The 23,887-nt window shown below is 31.8% G+C and overlaps 1 protein-coding gene across 4 annotated transcripts in view; it reads left to right on the top strand.

The window, feature by feature from the left end:
• Window positions 1-23,887, top strand: part of LOC145277923 (sodium channel protein 1 brain-like) — a 1,166,286-nt gene that overhangs the window by 798,731 nt on the left and 343,668 nt on the right. For 2 of the 4 annotated variants that reach the window (XM_080129995.1, XM_080129991.1), the window contains one exon: window positions 14,382-14,426. The exons of the other annotated variants lie outside the window; for them this stretch is intronic. In XM_080129995.1, the coding sequence (XP_079986121.1) occupies window positions 14,382-14,426 (45 nt within the window). The remainder of the gene's footprint in view (window positions 1-14,381; window positions 14,427-23,887) is intronic. 4 annotated transcript variants of the gene reach the window in all.

Raw genomic sequence — 23,887 nt, 5'->3', positions numbered from 1 at the left:
TTCTTTCATTTCATCAAAAGTCACCTGTGGTGTGCGTCCTTTCAAATACAAAAGCCGGATCACTGTTCGATATTCAACAGGCTCCATTTCACACATAACTCAGTTCAAACATCTGTATAACAGAAACCACAATTAGTTCAGAGCTGTAGTTTGCCACATCACCCATAGAGATATAAATCATTGCACCTGCAAAATTTCAGTAAGATCAGGCAACTGCAAGTGGGTCATGGGCATTACTTATTGCACGTCTCTTGTACTGAAATTTCAAGAGTCTACGACAATTGTAAATGCCTGTAGAAAAAAGTTTGGAAACTTGTTGGAAGCACCTCGTAATTCAGAGTGTTTGCCAAAATTTCCTCCGTTCATATTAAAGGCCAAAACCAGAGAAAAGAGAAGGAGACTGTAAAAATAGTAATATGTTATGAGCATAGTGGAAAAGTAGTGAGTATCATTCAATCCCGAGCAACATCGGTTCTTGCTCGTAAATAAAAAGTGGATCTTTGGTTTACTTTCGACAACCTCGTAACTGTCGTTTCCCATTCTTTTGTCCTTTCATTGTATGAGCGATATTTCTGACAAATGGGGAAGAATTACTATTCTGGAGGTTGAAATCTATCTGTAAAACCTTTATTGTTGATTAGTTCTTGACCTTAAAGTAGTAGTACTTTCTATTTTTATTTTATTTTTAGTTTCACACATCAAGTGGCTTTATGCCTTGTCTGGGGCAATTTCCGTAAATAATTAAATAAATAAATAAATAAATAAAAATAAATATATATATATATATACTATATGTATACTATATATATATATATATATATATATATATATATATATATATATATATATATATATATATATATATATAACTTTCCAAGTTCCAAATATCAAGTTTTCTCAGTTGGTCATTTACTACTTTTCAAAAGGTAGCCATTACAATATTATTTCATATTGGAAAATTATTATACTACTCTACGTATGCTCTGAAACCCAATAAAAAGGCATTCACTGAGCTTGGATTTTTTTGCAAAATTTTCCAAATTTATATAAAAAATTTTTTTCATTATAAAAAAACTTTATTTATGAGAAAGATTTTTAAAAATCCTTTTAATCCATCACGATTGGTATAAACTGAGTACGTTTCAGGTAAATGATTAACCTATATATATATATATATATATATATATATATATATATATATATATATATATATATATATATATATATATATATATGTGTGTGTGTGTGTGTGTGTGTGTGTGTGTGTGTGTATATATATATATATATATATATATATATATATATATATACTCGGGTTTTTTTATATTCAAAAGTAATGGACTAATGAATTCAACGAGGTTGTTAGATAGTGCTCAATAAAAAGAGCTGATAATACTTGTTTATTGTTATATAAGATTATTCATTGAACTTTTGAATAGTCAAGTCGCTGCCTGATGATATCTGTTGTTTGATTGAAACAAGTGGCTATTTGTAGCAGCGGGATGTGAGCATGTTTATATAACAATAAACAAGTATATATATATATATATATATATATATATATATATATATATATATATATATATATATATATATATAATGAATGAATGACAAAAGTCTATATACCAAAGTTCATGATGTTGACCATCTTATAATTTATTCCTTTAATTCAGTTGACTCATACAATTCTTGACAGTATCTGTTTCGTAGCGCAAAATTAATCACTTAATTATTATATCAATCAGTGAATTTATTTTGCCCTTAACTCATCAGAAGAAATAGCAACAATCAATCCTTAAAAAGGAAATAAAGTGCGATTTGACATGATTAAAATCCGAAAATTGGAAAAGACTCTGTAAATACCTTATAATATGTTTCCATTACGCCATTTAGAATTTTAAAATTCTTCTCATTTTCTGAAATTCCAAATGGCGTAATGGAAACATATTATAAGGTATTTACAGAGTCTTTTCCAATTTTCGGAGTTTAATCATGTCAAATCGCACTTTATTTCCTTTTTAAGGATTGATTGATGCTATTTCTTCTGATGAGTTAAAGGCACCGATTTATATAATAATTAAGTGATCGATTTTGTGCAACGAAACAGATGCTGTCAAGAATTGTAAATGTCAATTGAATTAAAGAAATAAATTATAAGATGGTCAACATTATGAACTTTGGAATATAGACTTTTGTCATTCATTCATTATATTGCTCTATAATTACATTGAGCTTCTTTAATAAGGATTGCATATATTATAAGGAAAAAAATATATTTCCATAGAAATATATATATATATATATATATATATATATATATATATATATATATATATAGGTTTAAAATAGGTCAACTCACTAGATATCTACACTCCCTGCTAAAAATGCACACACAAAGGAAGGGTTCAACATAAGGTCAACTGGGCCTTTGTACTGTAAGTGCCTGCCCATTGGCTGATTAGGAAGGGAGCGGTGGAAACTAGGAAGCTGATTGGCTTACTAAAAATTCAATAAAATATGCGTATATAAAAACGCAAGACTACAACAACTCTTCGCATAAGCCTGACGAATCCTAGTGTAGATGAAACACAGAATATTCTGTGTAGCTTAATTGCCGTATATATTTTTCTAACTTACTACACATTACTATATATATATATATATATATATATATATATATATATATATATATATATATATATATATATATGACAGCTTTCCATGACTGCAAACCGACAAAGTTTTGTTTTTACCATTTTTCTTTATTATTATTATTATTATTATTATTATTATTATTATTATTGTCGTTGTTGTTGTTGTTATTCATTATTAATGTTATTATTATGTGTTGTTGTTATAAGATTTTGACATTGTTTCTATTTTTAAACGCGAGTTCACTAGAACTCTTCACTTGAACACTGCATATTAATGCACACACTACAAATATATGTGCACCGATCATAAAGAATGCACTAGTTCACATAGTAGTAACTAACTAGCTTCAAGTGCATCTGCTCACAGCAAAATGCACAGCCGTAGTTTCATATTGGTGCATATAGCTAATCATAGATTCGAATCAATACATACACAACCGAGTCGACCTGACGCACATTTCATAAACGCATTTTTCATAATAATTTTTCAACTTCAATGCGTTTAAATAAACAGTTAAAATAACACCATTACTTACTCACGCTCGTGCATAGCAGAGATTAAACAAAACAAACAATTCTTCAAAAAGGATAGAAGACTACGACTAAGTAACAACGTAAGTAAAATGATTAAAAAGAAATTATTGGTATTTTCGTGATGAGGATTCTTTTATGGATCGAAAAATTAGAATTTAAATAAGTGGAAATATTTATGTATTTATTTATTAAAAATATATATATTATGTAGATATACTAGAAGGCCGCCCGGCATTGACCGGTCATAAAATACGCATAAATATGATATTTTAATTCGTACAGAAACTGAGACATGTGCATGCGAGTATTATGTGTTTTTCTAAACAGTTCACTTTTTGCAATTTTTAATTAATCTAATTAATCTGTGATTTAATTCATCTCGTTATTCATATATATATATATATACACACACACACACACACACACACTTACATACATATATATATATATATATATATATATATATATATATATATATATATATATATATATTAAGCGAAGCCCACTATTAATTTGTTCGTAAACAAACTGATAGTTTGAGCACTGTTGCGACGGGTGGGTGTTGATTTGACACACACTCGAGGAGATATATTTACGGCACTGATCTATGGTCCGATGATTAGAGCTGCCGACTGTCATCACGACAGTTGTAGGTTCGATCACTAGCTAGGGAAAGGTGTATGTCTAGCCACACTGATGTGTTGTAATACAGAAGAGACGTTGCAGGGAAGAGAAAAGGGCATCCCCCACTAAACCACAAAGTCTATTTTGTACTCTGCCAAGGCGGGATAGGCTGTTTTTAGCAGCTCCTACCCAGATACTTAAGACATTAAACTATATCCGGTAGAAAAGGTCGTCATCCCTTTAATTAATATTATTCCCAAGTGTATCTGGAACTGGAGTAATAGTATTTGTCTGAATTCCATATATGGGTTAAACGAATCAATTCTAAATATGACGCGAAACTGTTTTTTTTTGTTGTTTTGTTTTTTGGCATATTTTTTGGTGGTATATCGGTTATTGTTAAGCAATGTTTTCAACTTTTGCTGTGAGCCTGTTTGACTAAAATAAAACATTATTGGGAAAAACGTATCCAATACAGAATATTCCCAAAAAATGTTTCTTATTTACTATTACGATTTATTGAAATATTAAAAAAAAAAACCTTTTGGGAATATTCTGTATTGGATATGTTTTAATATTATGTTTGATTTTAGTTTGACAGGCCTGCAGCAAGCGTCAGAGGGCTTTGCTTGACGATAATATATATCTATATATCTGGTGGCATATCCAAATACCTAGTGGTATATTCATATATCGATATATGCCTATATCTGGTGATATGTCTATGCATCTGATGATATATCCATATATCTACATCATAAGTAACGAATGAAAATCGATACCACAGATAAAAATTTGAAGATATTAAGATCTTGAAACATAAACACTTTCAGAAAAATTAGTTGATTTGCCTTTAAATAGACTAACGACTACAACAAAACAAGCAAACAAATATACGTAGGACAAATGTCCCTAAAACAACATAATAGACTCATGAGAAACTGTTACAAAATCAACACTAAATAATGATTTAGAAAACAAAACTTTTGAAGTAAAAGACTCAAAAATGATATTTATAACAATTATTTGAAAAAGACTTCTGCTAAAGACATATGGGAAATTTAATATACGATTTATAAGATAAGAATAATGGGTGTTAAAAAAAAAAGCAATCACAAAGCGGAATAACCGCCATCTTGATTTTTTTTAATTCAAGATGGCTGCTATACCTACGTGGTTGATTTTTAGTTGTCAAGTTCTTAAAATTGTTTATTACTCTTTCTTTATGAATCTTATATTAAATTTCCCAGCAGCTTTAATTAGAATTGGATGTCTAAAATTTCAGGCTTTAATATATTACTTATCTACGTTGAAAAAGAAAATAACAACTAAACTATAATCAGACCTGGTCTAAATACATACACAAATACAACACATCCAGAATAATACTGTTAATAGTATGATGCTTTAGTTACATTTGTATGTAATACAAATATACTACAAAATAAACCCCTCTCTCTCTCTCTCTCTCTCTCTCTCTCTCTCTCTCTCTCTCTCTCTCTCTCTCTCTCTCTCTCTCTCTCTCTCTCTAAATATATATATATATATATATATATTGTGTACAGAAAATTGTTAGTTGAGACAGATCATTGGTACCGTCGGTTTCAAGCCCGATAATAAGGCCCGTTTAAGGTATCCTTATCAAGCTCTCTTCAGCCAATATTCGTCTATATATAAATACGCTCTTAAAATTTGGATTTTCCTTTTAATTGAGCACTCTGCTGGAATTCTTTTTCCAAAAAAAACTAATCATATATATATATATATATATATATATATATATTCCTATAAAAAAATTGTGTGTATTGATATTCACATTAAAACCCCTTTTTTCTATTAGTATTTATTTGTTTTCCCACAAAATCAAAATGTGACACGAGGTCGTTTTTAAAGTGGGGTTAAACCAGCTCTCTGAAAAAAAGGCAAAAAGGGGCACTCTGGAAAAATAATTGTCTCAGTATAGAGGATATCCCCTCCATTAACCGAGACAAATTGCCTTAAATATAGCATCAGAACAGATACTACACTTTGAGATAATAAATCTTTTATTCAGACAAAAATTAACATGAACAAAAAAACTTAGGCACAAGGCCAACTCAAAAGGAGGAAAATGGGGGTCGTCCGTCATCCTTGTCACTCTAGAACTAAACAAAAGTTTCTCTTAGCTAGAATCTTCTTCCACCATGATACCGGATTCGCCCTTTCGTACTTGGAGACGTCCTACTTAGCACCCAATTTTTAAAACATCACTTGGGTCTAGGCCAAGAACAACAGAAAAAAGGCAAGCCTTTTTTCTATTTATTTAAAAAGAAAATACAACTTTCTTATATGTGAATCGTGGAATTGCATTCACTAGTAAAAGATCTAGCTAATTTGCATATTCTTTTAAACATTCATTTTAATTAATTCCCTGTTAGCTTTTTCGGTTTTCTTATGGGACGATCATCTTTAGTTAACAATTACGTGTAATTATATTCATGCAGATATTCTACATGATTTATACTTGAATAATATTTGCGTAAAAAGGTTATAGTAAACAAAAACCTCTTTCTATATATATTTATGTATGCGTATATATATATTTGTTTAAAAAAATTTGTCTACCAAACTGCTCTGTCAGTTTTTGGTCTACAGACATGAAACTTAATTTATAGGGTATTCAAACCCATGTGAAACTTTATATTTGGATTTTAGCCGGCGAAAATCAGTGCAAAGTGTGAAAATTACAAATATGGAATTCGCCAGGTGAAGGTTTAACGATAGTATTACGAACATGCATGCGTAACACAGTAGCTATTGCTTGACGTTAAAATTTTTAGCCTTGCAGCAAACATATCTCCTTAGATCAGGTATTAACGCCAAAAGAAAAAGTAAATTGTAAGTTAAACGTTTCGGCTTCGATTCTCGTTAGTGGTGCACACGTCATTTTCTTTTTAAACTTTTTAAATCATTATTATATGTTGGGTTCAATATAATATAATAATAAATACGAAATTTGCATTAATCCAAATATCATATTTAAGCGTATTTTACGACCGGGCAATACTGGGTGGCCTGCGAGTGTATGTATAAGATGAGGAATACAAGTTACATAGAATTTTATTATGTCATCAGAACAATATAGAAGAAAAATGATAAAATATAGTAAGAAAAACCTCTTTAAGCCATGGCATTTCGAAGCTAAATACTTCTCATCAGAAGTGGAAGAAAAACCAGGATTATACAGATACAAAAACAAACAGAAAAACTGGCTTAAGAACATTTAGATCAGAAATGAAAAATATCTGAAAAATATATAAGTATATAGCAATAGGAAAAAGACTCTAGGTATATATGAGTAGGAACAGCAAATAGAGTAAAATGGAGTAGAAAATAAACAAATAAAGCCGGAAGTGGATACGAAAGCGGAAATTATATAAATGAAGAGTAAGTGAAAAAAGTTAAAAGTAGAAATAAACAGAAAAAGAACAGAAAAATTCCAAACTTTATAGGACTTTCTACATTATATATATATATAAATATATATATATATATATATATATATATATATATATATATATATATATATTTTTATTATTATTATTATTATTATTATTATTATTATTACAAATAATATTAATATTGGTATCTGAATTAAAACAACGCATGGTACAAACTCATTGAATCTTTGACATTTTTCTGCATGTCCAATCTGCATGCTGATTGGTTGTTCTTTTTATTTTTGTTTTGTTTCTCAAACAATTTTTTTCTCAAATGCATTTTTCTCTTTAACGATTGTTTCTTAAATCACAATTTGCCAGAAATGAAAAAATTATATTTATTGCTTTTCAAATTATTTTATGACTATATTGTTTTTACATAAATTTTTGCTTAAAAACTGTGTATTATTATTATCATTATTATTATTATTATTATTATTATTATTATTATTATTATTGTTATTATTGTTATTATTATTATTATTATTACTACTACTACTACTAAAATTATTATTATTATTATTATTAACACTATTATTATCACAATTATTAATATTGTTGTTATTATTATTATTATTATTATTATCGTTATCAACATTATTATTATTGTTATTATTATTATTATCATCATCATCATCATTATTATTATTATTATTATTATTATTATTATTTTAAGTTTTTAATTATTTCTTTCATGCCCCTCATTTTTAATGTGTATTGTTTTCTTGTTTTTTTTTAATTATAATTTAACAAATAAATAAATAACAATACATTTCGCTTTTTTTCTTTTTTTTTCTTTTAATTTTTTTTTTTTTCTTTTAAAATTCTAAATCCCATGTATTCAGTTTCTTTATAAAATATGCCCATCAACCACGAAGGTAAATATTTCCTATATCAACTTTTGCACTGCTTCCATTTTTATGGTTCTTTCGTTCTTCTATACGAGAAGAATTTTTTCAGAAAAAAATGAAATTGTTGCCTTTTTGCTCTTCCGTACATCTATTTGGATGGCTGTTAGTCTTTTCTATCATGCAACATTGTTTATTCTCCCCCCCCACTCCCACCCTTTGTTTTCTTTATTTTCTTTTTTCTTCTTTTCTGTAAACCTTCCTTTGGATTAATCATTGCATCAGACATCTTTATCCTTCAGCTTTCTTAACAAAGAATATTAATATTCACAGGTACTTTTTTAAAAAAAGTTTTCCTTCGATAAAATATACCTCAATAAAGACGCAAAATTCGATATATATATATATATATATATATATATATATATATATATATATATATATATATATATATATATATATATATATATACTAGCAAAAGTACCCGTCGTTGATTGGGTTCAAAAACAGTCTACAGAAAATGGACTTTGATTTATGAAAGTATGATAGGTTATGAAATAGAAGAGTTGTAAAGAGATAGATTAGAATTTGGGGGTATCAAAACTAAAGCAAAATATGATGAAAGTAAAAATAAAATACATAAACCCCATAATTTATTATACCATACCTTTTCACACTGAAACACTTATCACAATATTCTGTGAATCTATATTAAAAAAAACTTGTTAAACTGTATGACATATTTCCATTCTATGGAGGTCAGGCACGAACGAACACTCCATAATTTTATTATACAATATTTCTTCAAACTGAAACATAATTATCAAAGTATACTTACGCAGATAGATATGGAAAGTCTTTATTAAAGTTTGTGCCTATTTCCATTCTACGGAGGCCAGGCGCGAACGCAGACCCCACAATTTTATGTTATTTAAGTTAAAACATACTTATCAAAGTATTATTATGTACATCTATATCAAAAAACACTTGTAAACGTTTTTTTTTAAAGAAAAGCTCAATAGCCATGAGGAATGTTTTTAATTTACTGACTTAAGACAAAAATACTAAATTCTCAAGTACCTTATACCGTAAAAACCAAAAGATGGGATAGATAAACTTAAAAAAGAAATATAAAAAAAATAAAGTAAAAAAGAAGAGGTTTATTATGTTCAAAGACCTTACTTGTCCTCTCCCCGCTCATAATCCCAACCCACGTTACATTCTAACTTTGTAAACGAAATAAGAAAATGTTTTTGTTTGAAATATCAGTTCTCGACGATAATTCGTGGCCTGAAGACGTAATCCCCCAACGCGGGTGATTACAGAAAAATGTATGCACATATGTAGCCATCAATGTTTGTATAAATAAATTTAATATACCTGCTCTGTTCACTCATTGAGCACTCTTCGGTAGACACATGTTGTTTCATTGAATGTACTTCTAGGAAACTAAACTCTACTGGCTATATATATATATATATATATATATATATATATATATATATATATATATATATATATATATATATATATAATGTAATTGATGATGTATATATGAATATATCTATACTCGTAGCCAAATTGAATATTTTAATGTTCAAATCTTTGGTTCTATGGGACGGAACTACATGAACATTTGAAGGCTTTTTGAAGATTATAATTCTATTCTATGGTTAAAATTTAATACAATTGGTAAAAAAATATATATTTTGAAATCAATAAAATATGCCAAAATTTGCCTACATTTGTATATGCCAGCTTTAGTTTTGCTACTTTGGGCTGAATTTTAGTTAGTTTTTTTTTTCTGTTTGGTTGTCTCCCCTGTGACCTTGCCAGGCCACTAATATATATATATATATATATATATATATATATATATATATATATATAATATATATATATATGGTTGGTTGGTTGGTTGGTTGGTTGGTTGTTTTATGGCATATCAACCCTTTTCAGGTCATTTAATGCCGAATCCAGTGATTTTGAAGAACAATTTTTAATAGAGTAATGTTTTTTTAAGTCGGTTTCTATTTAACCCATAGTTGAGAACCTAACAGGTACTACCAATCCGAGTCAGAGTGGATCTGAGAGCAATGGCAATTAACAGGTGGCTCCACACTTCCTAAAACCCGCAAGCTGGGGCCTCACCATCGGAAATAGCTTAAGGTCATATCCAGGACCTATATATATATATATATATATATATATATATATATATATATATATATATATATATTAAATTGTAATTCAATGAATTTTTTTAAAAAACTCGTATTGAAATGAAATGAAGTGGTTGAGTTTCATATCAAAGAATTTTTATTATTCTAAGCAAGACAAAGAATGCTTTAGAAAATTAATCTCCTTAACCTATAAGGTTTCGATGTCTACCATCTCATCAGAGGAGAGAAAATCTTAACAAATAGTTATAAAGGTATGCACCCTATTTGCTAAAGTCAGTGAGACATGGAAAGTCAAAGTGAAAATAATGCATTAAAAACTATTCTGAAGTATATATATATATATATATATATATATATATATATATATATATATATATATATATATATATATATATATATTACACATCAGGTCAGCACCGTTCAACAAAATATAAACTTTCTGCATATTTGTTTTGCATGTTTAAAGTTTTAGCTGGACATGCAAACATACACTCAGACAACTGCCCTTTATAGAATAGATTAGCGTTTCCTGGGAAATTTTTGAAAATAAAGAATCACAACCTCCGAGAAGTAAATTGAACTTGACTTTTACATTTTAAACTTGAATTCAGGCCATTATATGAAAATAATTTTATAAAATCAACAATAGATTCTCTACAATTCAAATATAGACTACAATCTATTTTTCACTAAGTCACTGCGAGAGGCATGTGAAGCTTTATCTCAGTGCACCAAAATCAATCGATTTGATTGAAAATGAGCGATTCCACAGATTTTGATGACAATAAAAGTATTGTAAGCGTAGAATATTCATTGGTCATCATTCAAGCCCGGTTAACGTCAGGACCCTCGGCTAGCAAAAGATGTTTAATAGTTTATCATAGGAATGTATGGACAGAAAATTTGTAGATTCAGGCAAATCTATAAATATATAAACGAAAATGTATGTATGTATGTATGTGTGTTCGCTTTTTCTGTATGTCTACAAAAGGCTTTTTTCAGAGAAGCGGTCGCTCGCTTCACAACTTTTTAAAACTTTTTATATCACATATAAATCGTAATATCTCACAGTTAACAACGAAGCTCGCCTGTCTATTTAATTTGCTCGATTTCGGGAAGATAAATATTCAACATCTGTCGCTCGCCGCATTCTATAACATCTTGGGAGGGAAAAAAAGCGTTCAGCAGTAAATACTATCCCGCAGTCAAACTTGACCTCATTAACTCATTAAAACGGGCACCTGCCAAATTCAAGTAATTAAATAAATTCAAACGTGTTTCCATTAGCATCTCGCAGTGGGGCAATTGTTAACGTCGCACTTTTTTTTTTTTCACACTTTAATTTACAACTTTTCCTCAACGGTTCGGGTTCGATCCTCATACTTACTTTTTTTTAACCCACCCTCCACCCCATACACACACCTCCAAACACCCGGGCAACGCCGGGTACCCCTCGCTAGTACTTTATAAGGTTCAGACTGTATTCTTGATAGATGATAGATTTACACTTTATTTGTTTTTTTTAATTTAAAAGACGTCACTTTAATATTTGAGGTGTTTTTATTTGAAGAAAAACTTTATTTCATCCTAAGAAACCATTACTTTACTCGCTTTTTTTCTTCTTTTTATGTGTGTATATCATTTCTCTCGGTTTCTTTCCCCTATTTTCACGTGCACATACGTTTCGTCTCTCTATTTTCACAGCCCATCTATCTCTCCAGTCAGGACCGGACTTACTAGTGATAGACATAAGTTTACAGTAAATTGCAAAGAAATTCTTAAAAAGTCATTCATTTATCCATATGCATACTCTGAAGAGCTTCGCTACATGTTTGAGAACAGGAGTCGATTATTCTGTTCTGTCATCCCGAGTTATACTGAAATACTTGCTAAAGACAACTTTACAGTTATAGCTTGTGCAGGGAGGTTCCACTGCCCTTCCACATACAGCGCCTGGTTTTTCCAAATGGTCACCTATCTGTTACTAACTAAGTTCAATCTTGTTTAACCTTAATGATCTAATGAGAACTAGTGTTTAAACGTGATTATGTCAGAAAAAAAAAACTTTCTTTATTATTCTTTTACAAAAGATTACTATCAATGCAGCGCCAATATTAAGATCTTCAATGGAAAAATGTTGAAAAAAATAGTTTATTAAAAATCAATGTTGAACCTGGTCAGTACTAAACGGGTGACCATTTGGGACTTCCAGGTGCTGTATGTGCTCTCTGCTTATCTCGGCATTGTTTCCGGTCATGCTGGACTTCTCCTTGCCACTGGACTCAAATAATGCCGAATCAGGAGAGGTGTGGTTGAGGAATGCGCAACCCTTGCCTCACAATTACATGCGCAGCTTCTCCTACAGGAGATATCCTTTGTCTTTCGAGACTGAATGGAGGCATCCGATTAAAGATCAAGCTGGAATCACCAATTAGTAATATTATTTGATGAGGTGATAATATGTTGATTATCACTAAGATAAAAATTTCCGACTTTACTTATTTTAAAATGAATTGTTCTAAAATCAAATTATGTCATCCCATTAACTAAAACAATACAATTATAAAAAAATAAGTTTTTTAAAGTGACGTTGACTTCATTGATTTAAAGATTATTTAGCTGACAATTATTTATGATAAGAACACATTGAATATTTATTGCTTTAAAAAGAATTAAATTGTTACAATTTTAAATAAATAAAAAAAAAATTATCTGAGAATGAAACAATTTATGGTAATTTCTGTGTCTTTCTGGGACAAGAGTGAATAATAGGTCCTCAGAGAGATTATAATTTTCGGTGAGGAGATTGTAGAGCAACATGAGATTAGTTCTAATGACCTCAGTGGAATATTAAATTTAAACAGTATAGGGAGATGTGTGTAGAATAGTACGTTTTTGATGATATAGCATGTTGCAAATTTTCATTAATAATTAAGTTTCTACTTTATAATTTTTCATAATTTTTGGATATTTTACTAATTTCAGCATAACAATAAAGTGGATACCATTGGTTTAAATTGAAATCTAATATTTCAACTTTCAATTTTTGCTCTAATTCTGAAGAAGCGCCTCGGATCCAGAGTAAGGCCATCAATTACAAGTTTAGCAAAAGATTCATCTCCCTTAGTGTACCTATTTACTATGCCTCCCCACGGGACAGAGTTAGACACCAGGGTCGTTTTTTAACGTGGAGAAAAGGTACAAAAATAAAAATTGTCTCAATCGTGAAGGATTTCTCCTCCACTGAAAGAGAACGAGAAATGGAAGTGCAGCATCTGAAGAACAGATGGTATTTATTTGCTCCCCCACCGAGCAAATTAGGCACAAGGCCGATTTTTAATGTGAGGAGTGAAGGGAGGGGGAAGGGGAAAAGGGGACCAGCTCCCGAGAGGTGGGAAATGGGAGCTGGTTAAAGGTCAGACATGTGGGGTTGCCCCCACATCTGGTCTTTGCTAGTCATAGCTAGTCATAGCTAGTCATAGCTTGCAGCATCTGAAGAACAGATGGTATTTATTTGCTCCCCCACTGAGCAAATTAGGCACAAGGCCGTTTTTAATGTGAGGTAAAAACCAGCTCCCCTAAAAGGGGTCACTCTGGTTACCAAAAATAATAATTGTCCCAGTATAGAGGGTTTCCCCTCCATTGACTGGTACAAACTATCTTAAGTGCAGCATCTGCCGGAACAGATACTACACTTTGATCTTGGTCCGAAGGCCAAGTGTAGTTAGCTTAAGTCCGGTCCTATCTTCATTTTTTTTTCTTTTTTTTGTGGGTAGGGGGTGATATTTTTTTTTTTTAATGCAGGTTTTTCTAATCTTTCAGTCATAATTATTTTTGCCAGAATCTCGAAACTTCCTCCATCTTAATCATCATTTTTTTTTACTATCTTTCTGCTCTGTCGTCTATACACCCTTCCCACAATTCACCTCCACACTACGGCCATCTTCAAAATAAAAATAAATCTTCATACTTTCATTGCTTCCAACTTTTCTCTATGTTTTCCTCTCAGCCTTCAATTATTGTATGTTCAAATTTTTTTTTGATGTTTTCAAATTTCAGTGGGGACGTCGTCTTATATCCCTTTACGCCCATAGAGGTCGAATGGTAAATTCCTATTTTCTGTGGCTGTGACATCATGTGTTCAAATGTTGTTGTTCTCCTGGTGCTGGTATTCCTTGCTGAACCCCATATCCTCCTAAAGCAGTCTTATATATATATATATATATATATATATATATATATATATATATATATATATATATATATATATATATATATATCAGTTTTCAAATGATATTGTATTATGGAATGCTTTCTTTTTTCAAACAATATTCATGATGAATACAGAACACCAAAATTAGCCAAAATCAAAGTGCCACCCAAAATTTTAATCAATATATGTTTGCTTAGTAAATATAACTAAATGGTAAATCTTAACCAAAATAAAATATAAGTGCTTGTCTGCTGCAGTGGATACTGATGTAGACTACGTGATTGACTTAATTGAGTTCAAATTCTATTGGAGCCATTATTGCATTCACTTGAATATTAATACAGTCGGAAAATGGATGAAACTACATTTCCGATTGTTATCAATAAAATAGCAACTTGTATTCAATGAAACATATATATGAATTGTTTTTAATGGCAAATAGTGGCTCTGGACTTCAGAACATGGGGAAGCTATGGTTTCGAAATTTGCATAGATGACCCTCATCAAACTACTGTTAGAATATAGTGTCTAAGCTTCTGCTTTATCTCTAATACATGATATTTAGTAGAATTAAACGTCTTCTCAAATAGTGCAAGGACTATAAGATCTTCCCTACGAAAATCGACTCCAGAAGCTTGACCTTTTCCTGCATGAGCGTCATCATCATGGTAATCTAAGCTGGCCTTCGGGCCAAGATCAGAGTGTAGTATCTGTTCCGGCAGATACTGCAAGCTATGACTAGCAAAGACCAGATGTGGGGGCAACCCCACATGCCTGACCTTTAACCAGCTCCCATTTCCCATGTCTCGGGAGCTGGTCCCCCCTTTCCCTTCCCCCTCCCTTCACTCCTCACATTAAAAATTGGCCTTGTGCCTAATTTGCTCGGTGGGGGAGCAAATAAATACCATCTGTTCTGCAGATGCTGCAAGCTATGACTAGCTATGACTAGCTATGACTAGCAAAGACCAGATGTGGGGGCAACCCCACATGCCTGACCTTTAACCAGCTCCCATTTCCCACCTCTCGGGAGCTGGTCCCCTTTTTCCCTTCCCCCTCCTTTCACTCCTCACATTAAAAATTGGCCTTGTGCCTAATTTGCTCGGTGGGGGAGCAAATAAATACCATCTGTTCTGCAGATGCTGCACTTCTTTTTTTTGTTCTCTTTTGGAGGAGAAATCCTTCACGACTGAGACAATTTTTATTTTTGTACCTTTTCTCCACGTTAAAAAACGACCCTGGCGTCTAACTCAGTCCCGTGGGGAGGCATAGTAAATAGGTACAATCTCTTTGATGGCCTTTATGATCTCAGGATTCACTCCTGCACCAGAACGGGCATTATTAGGAACTGTTTCACCTTCGATTTCGATTGAACCGGATAAAGGACTCGTTCTTAATCAGGATCGCTGGACCTTTGAATAGACTTCCAGATGAAATAAATGCACTAACGACAGAGCTATTAGAGGCAAGATTTCACAGAATCTGGGCTAACGTGACCTCTTCTGTAGACACATCTACCACTTTTTCCCTACATAGAAACTGTTTTATTTTTTGACAAATTTATTAAATTTAATTGAACTTAATTAAAATCCTTGTAGAAAGTATGTCCAGTTGTATGGATAACTTATCGATACAAGAACGTGAACTCCAAAACATCCTAACGTTAAAACCTTCTCTTATTCCACTTACAGATGTGCATCGATTATACCTCATCATATGATTTATAAATTATACAGGGTGGCCGAAAAGTCCCAGGACACTATACAGTGTCCTGGGACTTTTCGGCCACCCTGTACATCTAGATACAAATATAGGTTTCAGTCTCTTAAAATTCGAAAAGGATACAGTGTCCTGGAACTTTTCGGCCACCCTGTATATTTATAATTTCGGTGCAAGCATGGCTAAAATAGTATATACTTATTTGTTTTTAAAGGATGATAATAAATAAATACTAATTATGGTTTAAAGATTTAAAAATCTATATATTATTGATATTACGGTTATGTTTCGAAATTTTTGAGCTAAGGATTTATAATTTATATTATTTGGATTATTCAGACTACTATACTCAACTTGGTTCTATTTTCACAACGTTTCAGCCGGTGTAATCTCCGACTTTCTTAAGGGGCATCCCTTTTTGAACCAGTGAATCTTTATGTCAAACATATACAGAATTTTGAATTGAATCATTTATTTAATCTACGAGGATAGATTATTCTTGTTCCGGCAGCCGTGGCTGGGTGGGAGGAATTTTGAATTTAATTATTTATTTAATCCACGATGGTATACTGTTCTTGGTCTGTCAGTCATGGCTGGGTTAAAAGAAAGCAATTTCCTTGGTGAATTAAATAAAAGGTTCAGTTCGAAATTCTGTATAAATTCCACTATTTGATATGAAGATTCCCAGCATGCACCTGAAAAACGATGGAGGTTACATCGGTCGAATCGTTGTGAAAATAGCAATAGTACTCGAATGATCAAAATGATATGAAAACAATGAGTTCATATTGCAAGAAAAGAATATTGATTCTAGACATAATAAAAGAAGCATTTTGTAACACAATATCATCTGATAATGGTATAAACATAGATGTATATTTACATACATACAAACATATATATATATGTATATATATATATGTATGTATATATATATATGTATATATATATATTGCCATGTATATGCATATACAATTAATTATATAGACATGCGTACACATACATTTCATTAGAGACATATACAAGCATGAGTAAATATATATATATATATATATATATATACATGTATACATAAATATGCATATGTATATATATTTGCATATATATATATGCATATTAATATATATATATATATATGCAATAAATTTATGTATGTGTATGCAATTTACCCCAAATGTTTCAAGCTAATGTTTTTAATGCCTTGTCTCTACCGCAACTAGTCAGCTAACTCTGAGTCACAACATACAGCCAAAGAATGGAATCAAATTCTATCGCCGTACCAACAAGTTTCCTTATTATTTCGGTCTACAATATGAGGTGAAAATTCAAGATGTGCTAAACAATCGTCCATCTTCATTTGGCCAAATTGCCCCTCTCCCCTTCACTACATCTTACCGCTTTCTAAAACCTTTTGAATCCCAAACAATCCCAAGAATATGACATCCCGTTCTTAACCAGTGATAGAAATGGGTAAAGGTGTGCAATGAGATTGATCTTTAAACAAAATGCCAACATGAAGTACGAGAGTACACAAACAAAAAAGATTTTAAATTATAGAGTAAGTTGGAATTTCTATCTTAGAAAGAAAATTTGATCATAAAACAGAAAATAGCAATTATACTCAAATATCAACACTGAAAGTTGAGTTGGAGCGATAGCTTTTGAAGACAAGGAACAACAACCGCATATTTAATTTTGGGAGACTTATCCAGTTTACGCCTCAATCTCTGGCAACTTTGTTTCAGCATTTTCGGCAGATTACATAAGCAGCCAGAAAATGCCAAAGCAATTATCCAATTAGCTGTAAGAAGACGCCAAGGTTCAATAAATGGAATTTATTAAATAAAGAAAGAAAAAAAAAAAGCCTTTCAACACGATGTGCCACCGTGAAATTATCCCCGTTTTTCAATGCTAAGAATGGCTTGCTAAATATAAAGCCATTCTTAGCATGGGGAAGAGGGGAGACGTTGCAGTTTGAATTAATCATCTGGCTGTCTTCACTTCGCCATCTTCCAACAGGTTACATAAGCTGCTGAAAGATGCCGATCTGAAATTGCCGGAGACTAGGTTGCAAATTGGATAAGTACATAAATCTTCTTTTTTTTTTTTGCTTAGACAAGTAATAAAGAATGGTGTACAGACAATAAAGGCTGAATATATAGAATGGAGACTTATAAATATATCCTCGAGTGGTCTCTGGGCCTTGATAAGTGGTTATGCCTATGTAAAAATAAATAAATAAATATATGCATCTGTAGAAAATACGAGGGGTGTGCAATAATCCAGTTGTCTGCTCTAGCTAAAATTTTGCATGTGCAATGATTTATATCTCTATGAGTTATGTGGCAAATTACAGCTCTGAATTAATTGTTTTACAGGTGTTTGAACTGAGTCAGGTGTGAAATGGAGCCTATTGAATGTCGAGCAGTGATCCGGTTTTTGTATTTGGAAGGACGCACACCACAGGTGACTTTTGATGAAATGAAAGAAACTTATGGTGATAATGCCCCATCATATGACCTTGTAAAACGCTGGCATCGTGAATTCAAACATGGCCGGAATCTGTGGAAACAGCTCCCAAACCTGGTTGCTCCTTCTGCCATTGATGAGGACTCTGTCCGTTTTGGAAGATCGGCGCATTACTATTTGCCAAATAGTCCAAGATGTCAAGATTAGTACAGGGTTTGTGGAAACTATCATTCATGACCATTTGCATATGCATAAGGTGTCTGCCAGATGGATTCCCAGGTTGCTCACACCATTCCAGAAGCAAGAACATGTCGAGTGCTCGAGGATGAAATTTGGAGATGTGCAAGAAGATGAGTCAAAGTTTTTCAAAAGACTGATTACTCAGGATGAAACCTGGGTCCATCACTATGATCCAGTCAATGCATTGGAAGCACTTGGACTCACCACCTCCAAAGAAGGCAAGGGTGCAGCCCTCTGCTGGCAAGGTCATGCTCACAGTCTTCTGGGACCAGAACGGAGTAGTGATGACAGATTTTCTGGCAAAGGGTACCACAATTACAGGAGCCTATTATGCTTCACTTTTGAGGAAATTAAGGGAAGCTATCAAAATCAAGAGGCGGGGCAAGATCAGCAAAGGTACCGTCCTCCTGCAGGACAACGATCCGGTACACCACTCGCATGTCGCCAGATCAGAAGCATGGGCGTGTGGTTATGAAATACTCCCCTATTCTCCCTACTCTCTTGACCTTGCACCCTCTGACTTTCACCTCTTCCCAGCTATAAAGCTGTTTTTGAAAGGAAAGCGTTTCCCAGATGATGCTGCCTTGCTTTCTGAAGTCACGTCGTGGTTGGAGGACCAACCTTGGGTGTTCTACAAAAACAGTCTCCAGAGCTGCATCAAACGATGGGAGAAATGCATAACTGTGGGTGGTTTCTATGTAGAGAAAGACTGATAACTGTGCCAAGTTTCGTTGCTCTACTGCTATGGGAAATGGGTCTGGGGCATTACTTATTGCACACCCCTCGTACATCTTTACTTACCTTATTTTTAAGTGTGGAATAGAAGGAAATCAACAGCTGTTTACTATATAATAATAATATAACACATATAACCAAAGTTGTTAAAAATATATTTGATGATCTTCTATATAACAATACTGTAGTACCTTTAACGTACGTAAGTACATGTGCCACGTTTCCAGATTATAAATGATTTGATCAGGAGATCCTATTTATTAAAAAGGAGAACAGAAGGTGATAACACACTACGAAAATTAAATTAGTATATAGATACATTAAGGATGAAAACGGAAACTCCACAATATCATTATATCATCTTTAGACAGAACAGATCCCAGCCAAAAGACCAAGAAGATATATTTTATTTTCACATACAACGCAAAAGCGACATCATTTTTTTTTTTCATTTTAATTTTTTCCCCATTGCATCTTCGGTGATCGGGATATCCTATTTATTGAAAAGGAGGCTAGAAGGTGATAACAGACTATGAACATTAAGTTATCGTATCTATATAATAATTTAATGTTTGTAGTATGTTATCACCTTCTATTCGCCTTTTTAATAAATAGGATCTCCCGATCACTGAAGACACAATGTAAAAAAAAAAATGAATAAATAAAAATGATGTCGCTTTGGGGCTGTATGTGAAAATAAAATATATCTTTATGGTTTTCTGGCTAGAATCCAAGGGTAGTATATGTTCTATCTAAAGATGGTATAATGATATCGTAGGGTTTTTGTTCATGCTAGGCGTCGATGCAAACGTTGTTAAACATGCCCAGAAATGCATAGATGTCAATGGGGAGCACTTCAAACGTCTTTTATAACACTACAGGTAATTTAAACAATGCTACAGGTAATTTAAACAAGAAAAGAGTGTTCCTCCTCTCTTCTACATTTTTTTCTGGGCTACTTTTAAGTGGGCCACCCTGTATATACCTGACAATTCTTTTGTTGTTCTTAAAATCGACACGGACGAAATTTGTCAACATACAAGCTTATTTATAATTCACTGTTGGATATTGACAAGAGAGAGAGAGGGGGGTAAGGGTGTGTGTGTGTGTGTGTGTGTGTATATGTGTGTATGCGTCAAGCGACGGCAGAATTTGTCACTCACGCTGGACGACTGTCGGTTCTTCTCTCTTTATCTCCCTTTTTGTTTATGTCATCTGCGTCTTACAAAGACATCAACCGACATTCCTAAAATGTAAATATGTAAAATATTTCATTATTCTTCTTTATTTCGCGTTATGCAATTCTAACTCATCGATCGTGATAATTACAAGTCAGGTCATTTTTGTAGGACACAAGAATGTAGATCATCTGAAATGTGCGTGTGTGCTCACCACCGATTTTGTCAGCGTCAGCGTCGCCCCGGCTCAATATTCAACAGTATTTTGCTATGAAATTATTTAAAAATGTGCTAAATTATTAATAAAATCTAACAGGAAAGCAAACGTTTTTATAATATCTTGCTACTACCTTTTGTAACATCAGTATCTGATATGTTTGCCCATTTCTATCACTGTCCCTGACTCCGCATCCATTCGTCTCTATCTAAATGTTATCTTTCTCTCCACACCAAACGATATTTTGAAGCAGTTCATTGGCAGCTAAATTTATTTTCCTACTTGCCTCACATCTCACTGGTCCCAAACAATGTCTTTTCTAAATAATAGAAATCTAAAATTAAATATTGTTTTAAATAAACTATCCCCATTGCTTTACACAACACGATTCATACTTTATTTATATTTTTAATTAATTCGAGTTATGTCCCTTTGATTCTGAGCTATTTTCGCTTCCATCCATTTGCTTCCATATCTATATTATAATTGATTTGAGTTTGTCTGTCTGCCGGTCATTTATAGGCTCCAAAACTATTAGGAAAGATTTGGCATGAGTTATCCTTGAAATGCCAGGTATGCTATAAGAGTGGAATCGTGTCAGTATCTTTAATGATACTACCATTACTACTAATACTAAAAACATTGTATATGCTCAAAAACTATTGACAAGAATTGGACCAAATTTAATGTGAATTATTTGTTAGTAGCTGGATATGTCATACAATATTAAACCCTTAATATTGTTATCGCTAATATTCATACTGCTAATACTATAAATAATAAACACTTATAGGCTCCGAAACTATTGCGCCAAATTTTGGTATGCTGGATGGTCCTTATGAGAATCATAATAATAATGATGATGATCATCATCATAATATATATGGCATATACAGCATAATTATGTATTTTGGGTGAAAAATAAAAACAGAGTGCTGAATTATGTTTGCAATAGTATAATATGTTTATTACTAGTGTTGGGACGATTAATCAAAATTGAGAATAAAAAAAAATCAGCACTTTCGGGGGTATCAAAATCGGTATCAGAATCACAAAAATTTGTGCCGAATTTCCGATGCAAAAAACGATTCCTTTAATTATCTTTTTTATTTGATTTTGTTTAAAACAACATCTTCCACTGTTGATAGTAATAATGAACTAATAAATATTTATTGGTTTTAAAGTATCAGTAAAGATAGAACTTTCAGATTACTCCTCCCACACAAGTCTGAGAAAATATCTGCACAGTTAACATGTGTTTTTACAGCAATCGGGAAAAAATAACAATTTTATAGTGAAATGTTTACAAATGTATAAAGAATTGGAATCGGTTATTGTATCGGAATCAGGAATTTAGTACAGAATCAGTAATTTTATCAAACCCGGGAAAAAAATTGGAATTGTTCCATCACTTTTTTATTTATTGCATATTTCGATTATACATTGATGCCACCAGTTTCAGGAGGGGTTGGAAATCCACAATCTATCTCGTTCATTAATGTAGTGGGTCTAATGGCGAAAAAAATGGACAGCAGAAGTCTTCACAGAATTGAAATAACAAATGGCTAAAATTGGGAAAAAGAAAAACGATAAAGTAATGTAAAAAAAAAATAATAAACTTTAAATATATATGTATCGTAATAAATAAATATAATTATTGAATTAAGGTATAAAAATATAAAATATGAATGAATTTTGATTTGGTATTGTTGTAGCATATTACTGCCAATGAACTAACATAATTTGCTACAATTTATTTTAGAAAAACGCTTTATCAAGTTCTGCAGTTTGCAACTATTGAGATATTAAATAAACACCTAAAAAGACCAATCAACTAAGGGAAGTAACTCTTATTTTATAGTAAGAGTTAATGGTTTTTATTTGCTTTTTAAGCTTAGATACTGAACTTAATAAACAAAGAGTAGTTATAAAATATAGAATATTTACAAAGAAGATTTGAACATTAGGGATCCTAAACAACTCCGGGTTGGTACAACTAGTTAGATATGAAAATATTCATTGTAGAGAGGTGTACACTTTATCAAGGAATGCCTTTATAATCTCTATAGGTAGATGGTCAAATCTACCAAATTTCAAGTTTGAAGGATTAATAGTTTCAAGGTGGTCGGCACTTATACAGACAAACGGGTAGATAGACAAGCACACATATTAGTATAGACGTGTGTCTTATTCTAATAAGAGTTCATTAAAATAACCCACTAACTTGCTTAGAGATGTTTGTCATCATGCAATTGTTTTTAAAGGGGCATAACTCATACTTATACAATTTCTATTCTGAACTAAAAACCAAGTTATCAAAAAGTAAGTAATAAAAAGTAAAAAGAAAAGAAAATTATATATATATATATATATATATATATATATATATATATATATATATATATATATATATATATATATATATGTTTATATAATATCATTGTCATTGTCATGTGTTGATCTCCTATCTAATCACTCCAAAATGCCACAAATGGAATCGTTAATAAAATTCACTTCCCTTTCTGCAATCCAAATATATTTGATACAAAAATATTTCAGTTTATGTCTGACGTGTCCATAATATTCCAGTCATGACTCTCAAACTTCCTCACATATTGAATATCGGTTGTTGCAAGTGAAGACAACATTTGACCCCCTCCCTTTAATAATCAGAACAGCTGATTTCCAGATGAGTAATTATCATGCCTGTTTACAGGAATATAAAGAAAGTGGAAATTAGTAGATCATGAAGGTGTCATGCAACAGTCACAATGAAATCAATGAAAAGCCACGCGAG

The sequence above is a fragment of the Euprymna scolopes genome, chromosome 6 (assembly GCF_053919585.1).
Source record: "Euprymna scolopes isolate OS-2025 chromosome 6, ASM5391958v1, whole genome shotgun sequence".
Lineage (NCBI taxonomy): Eukaryota > Metazoa > Mollusca > Cephalopoda > Sepiida > Sepiolidae > Euprymna > Euprymna scolopes.
This window is presented reverse-complemented; position numbering and strand designations above follow the sequence as displayed.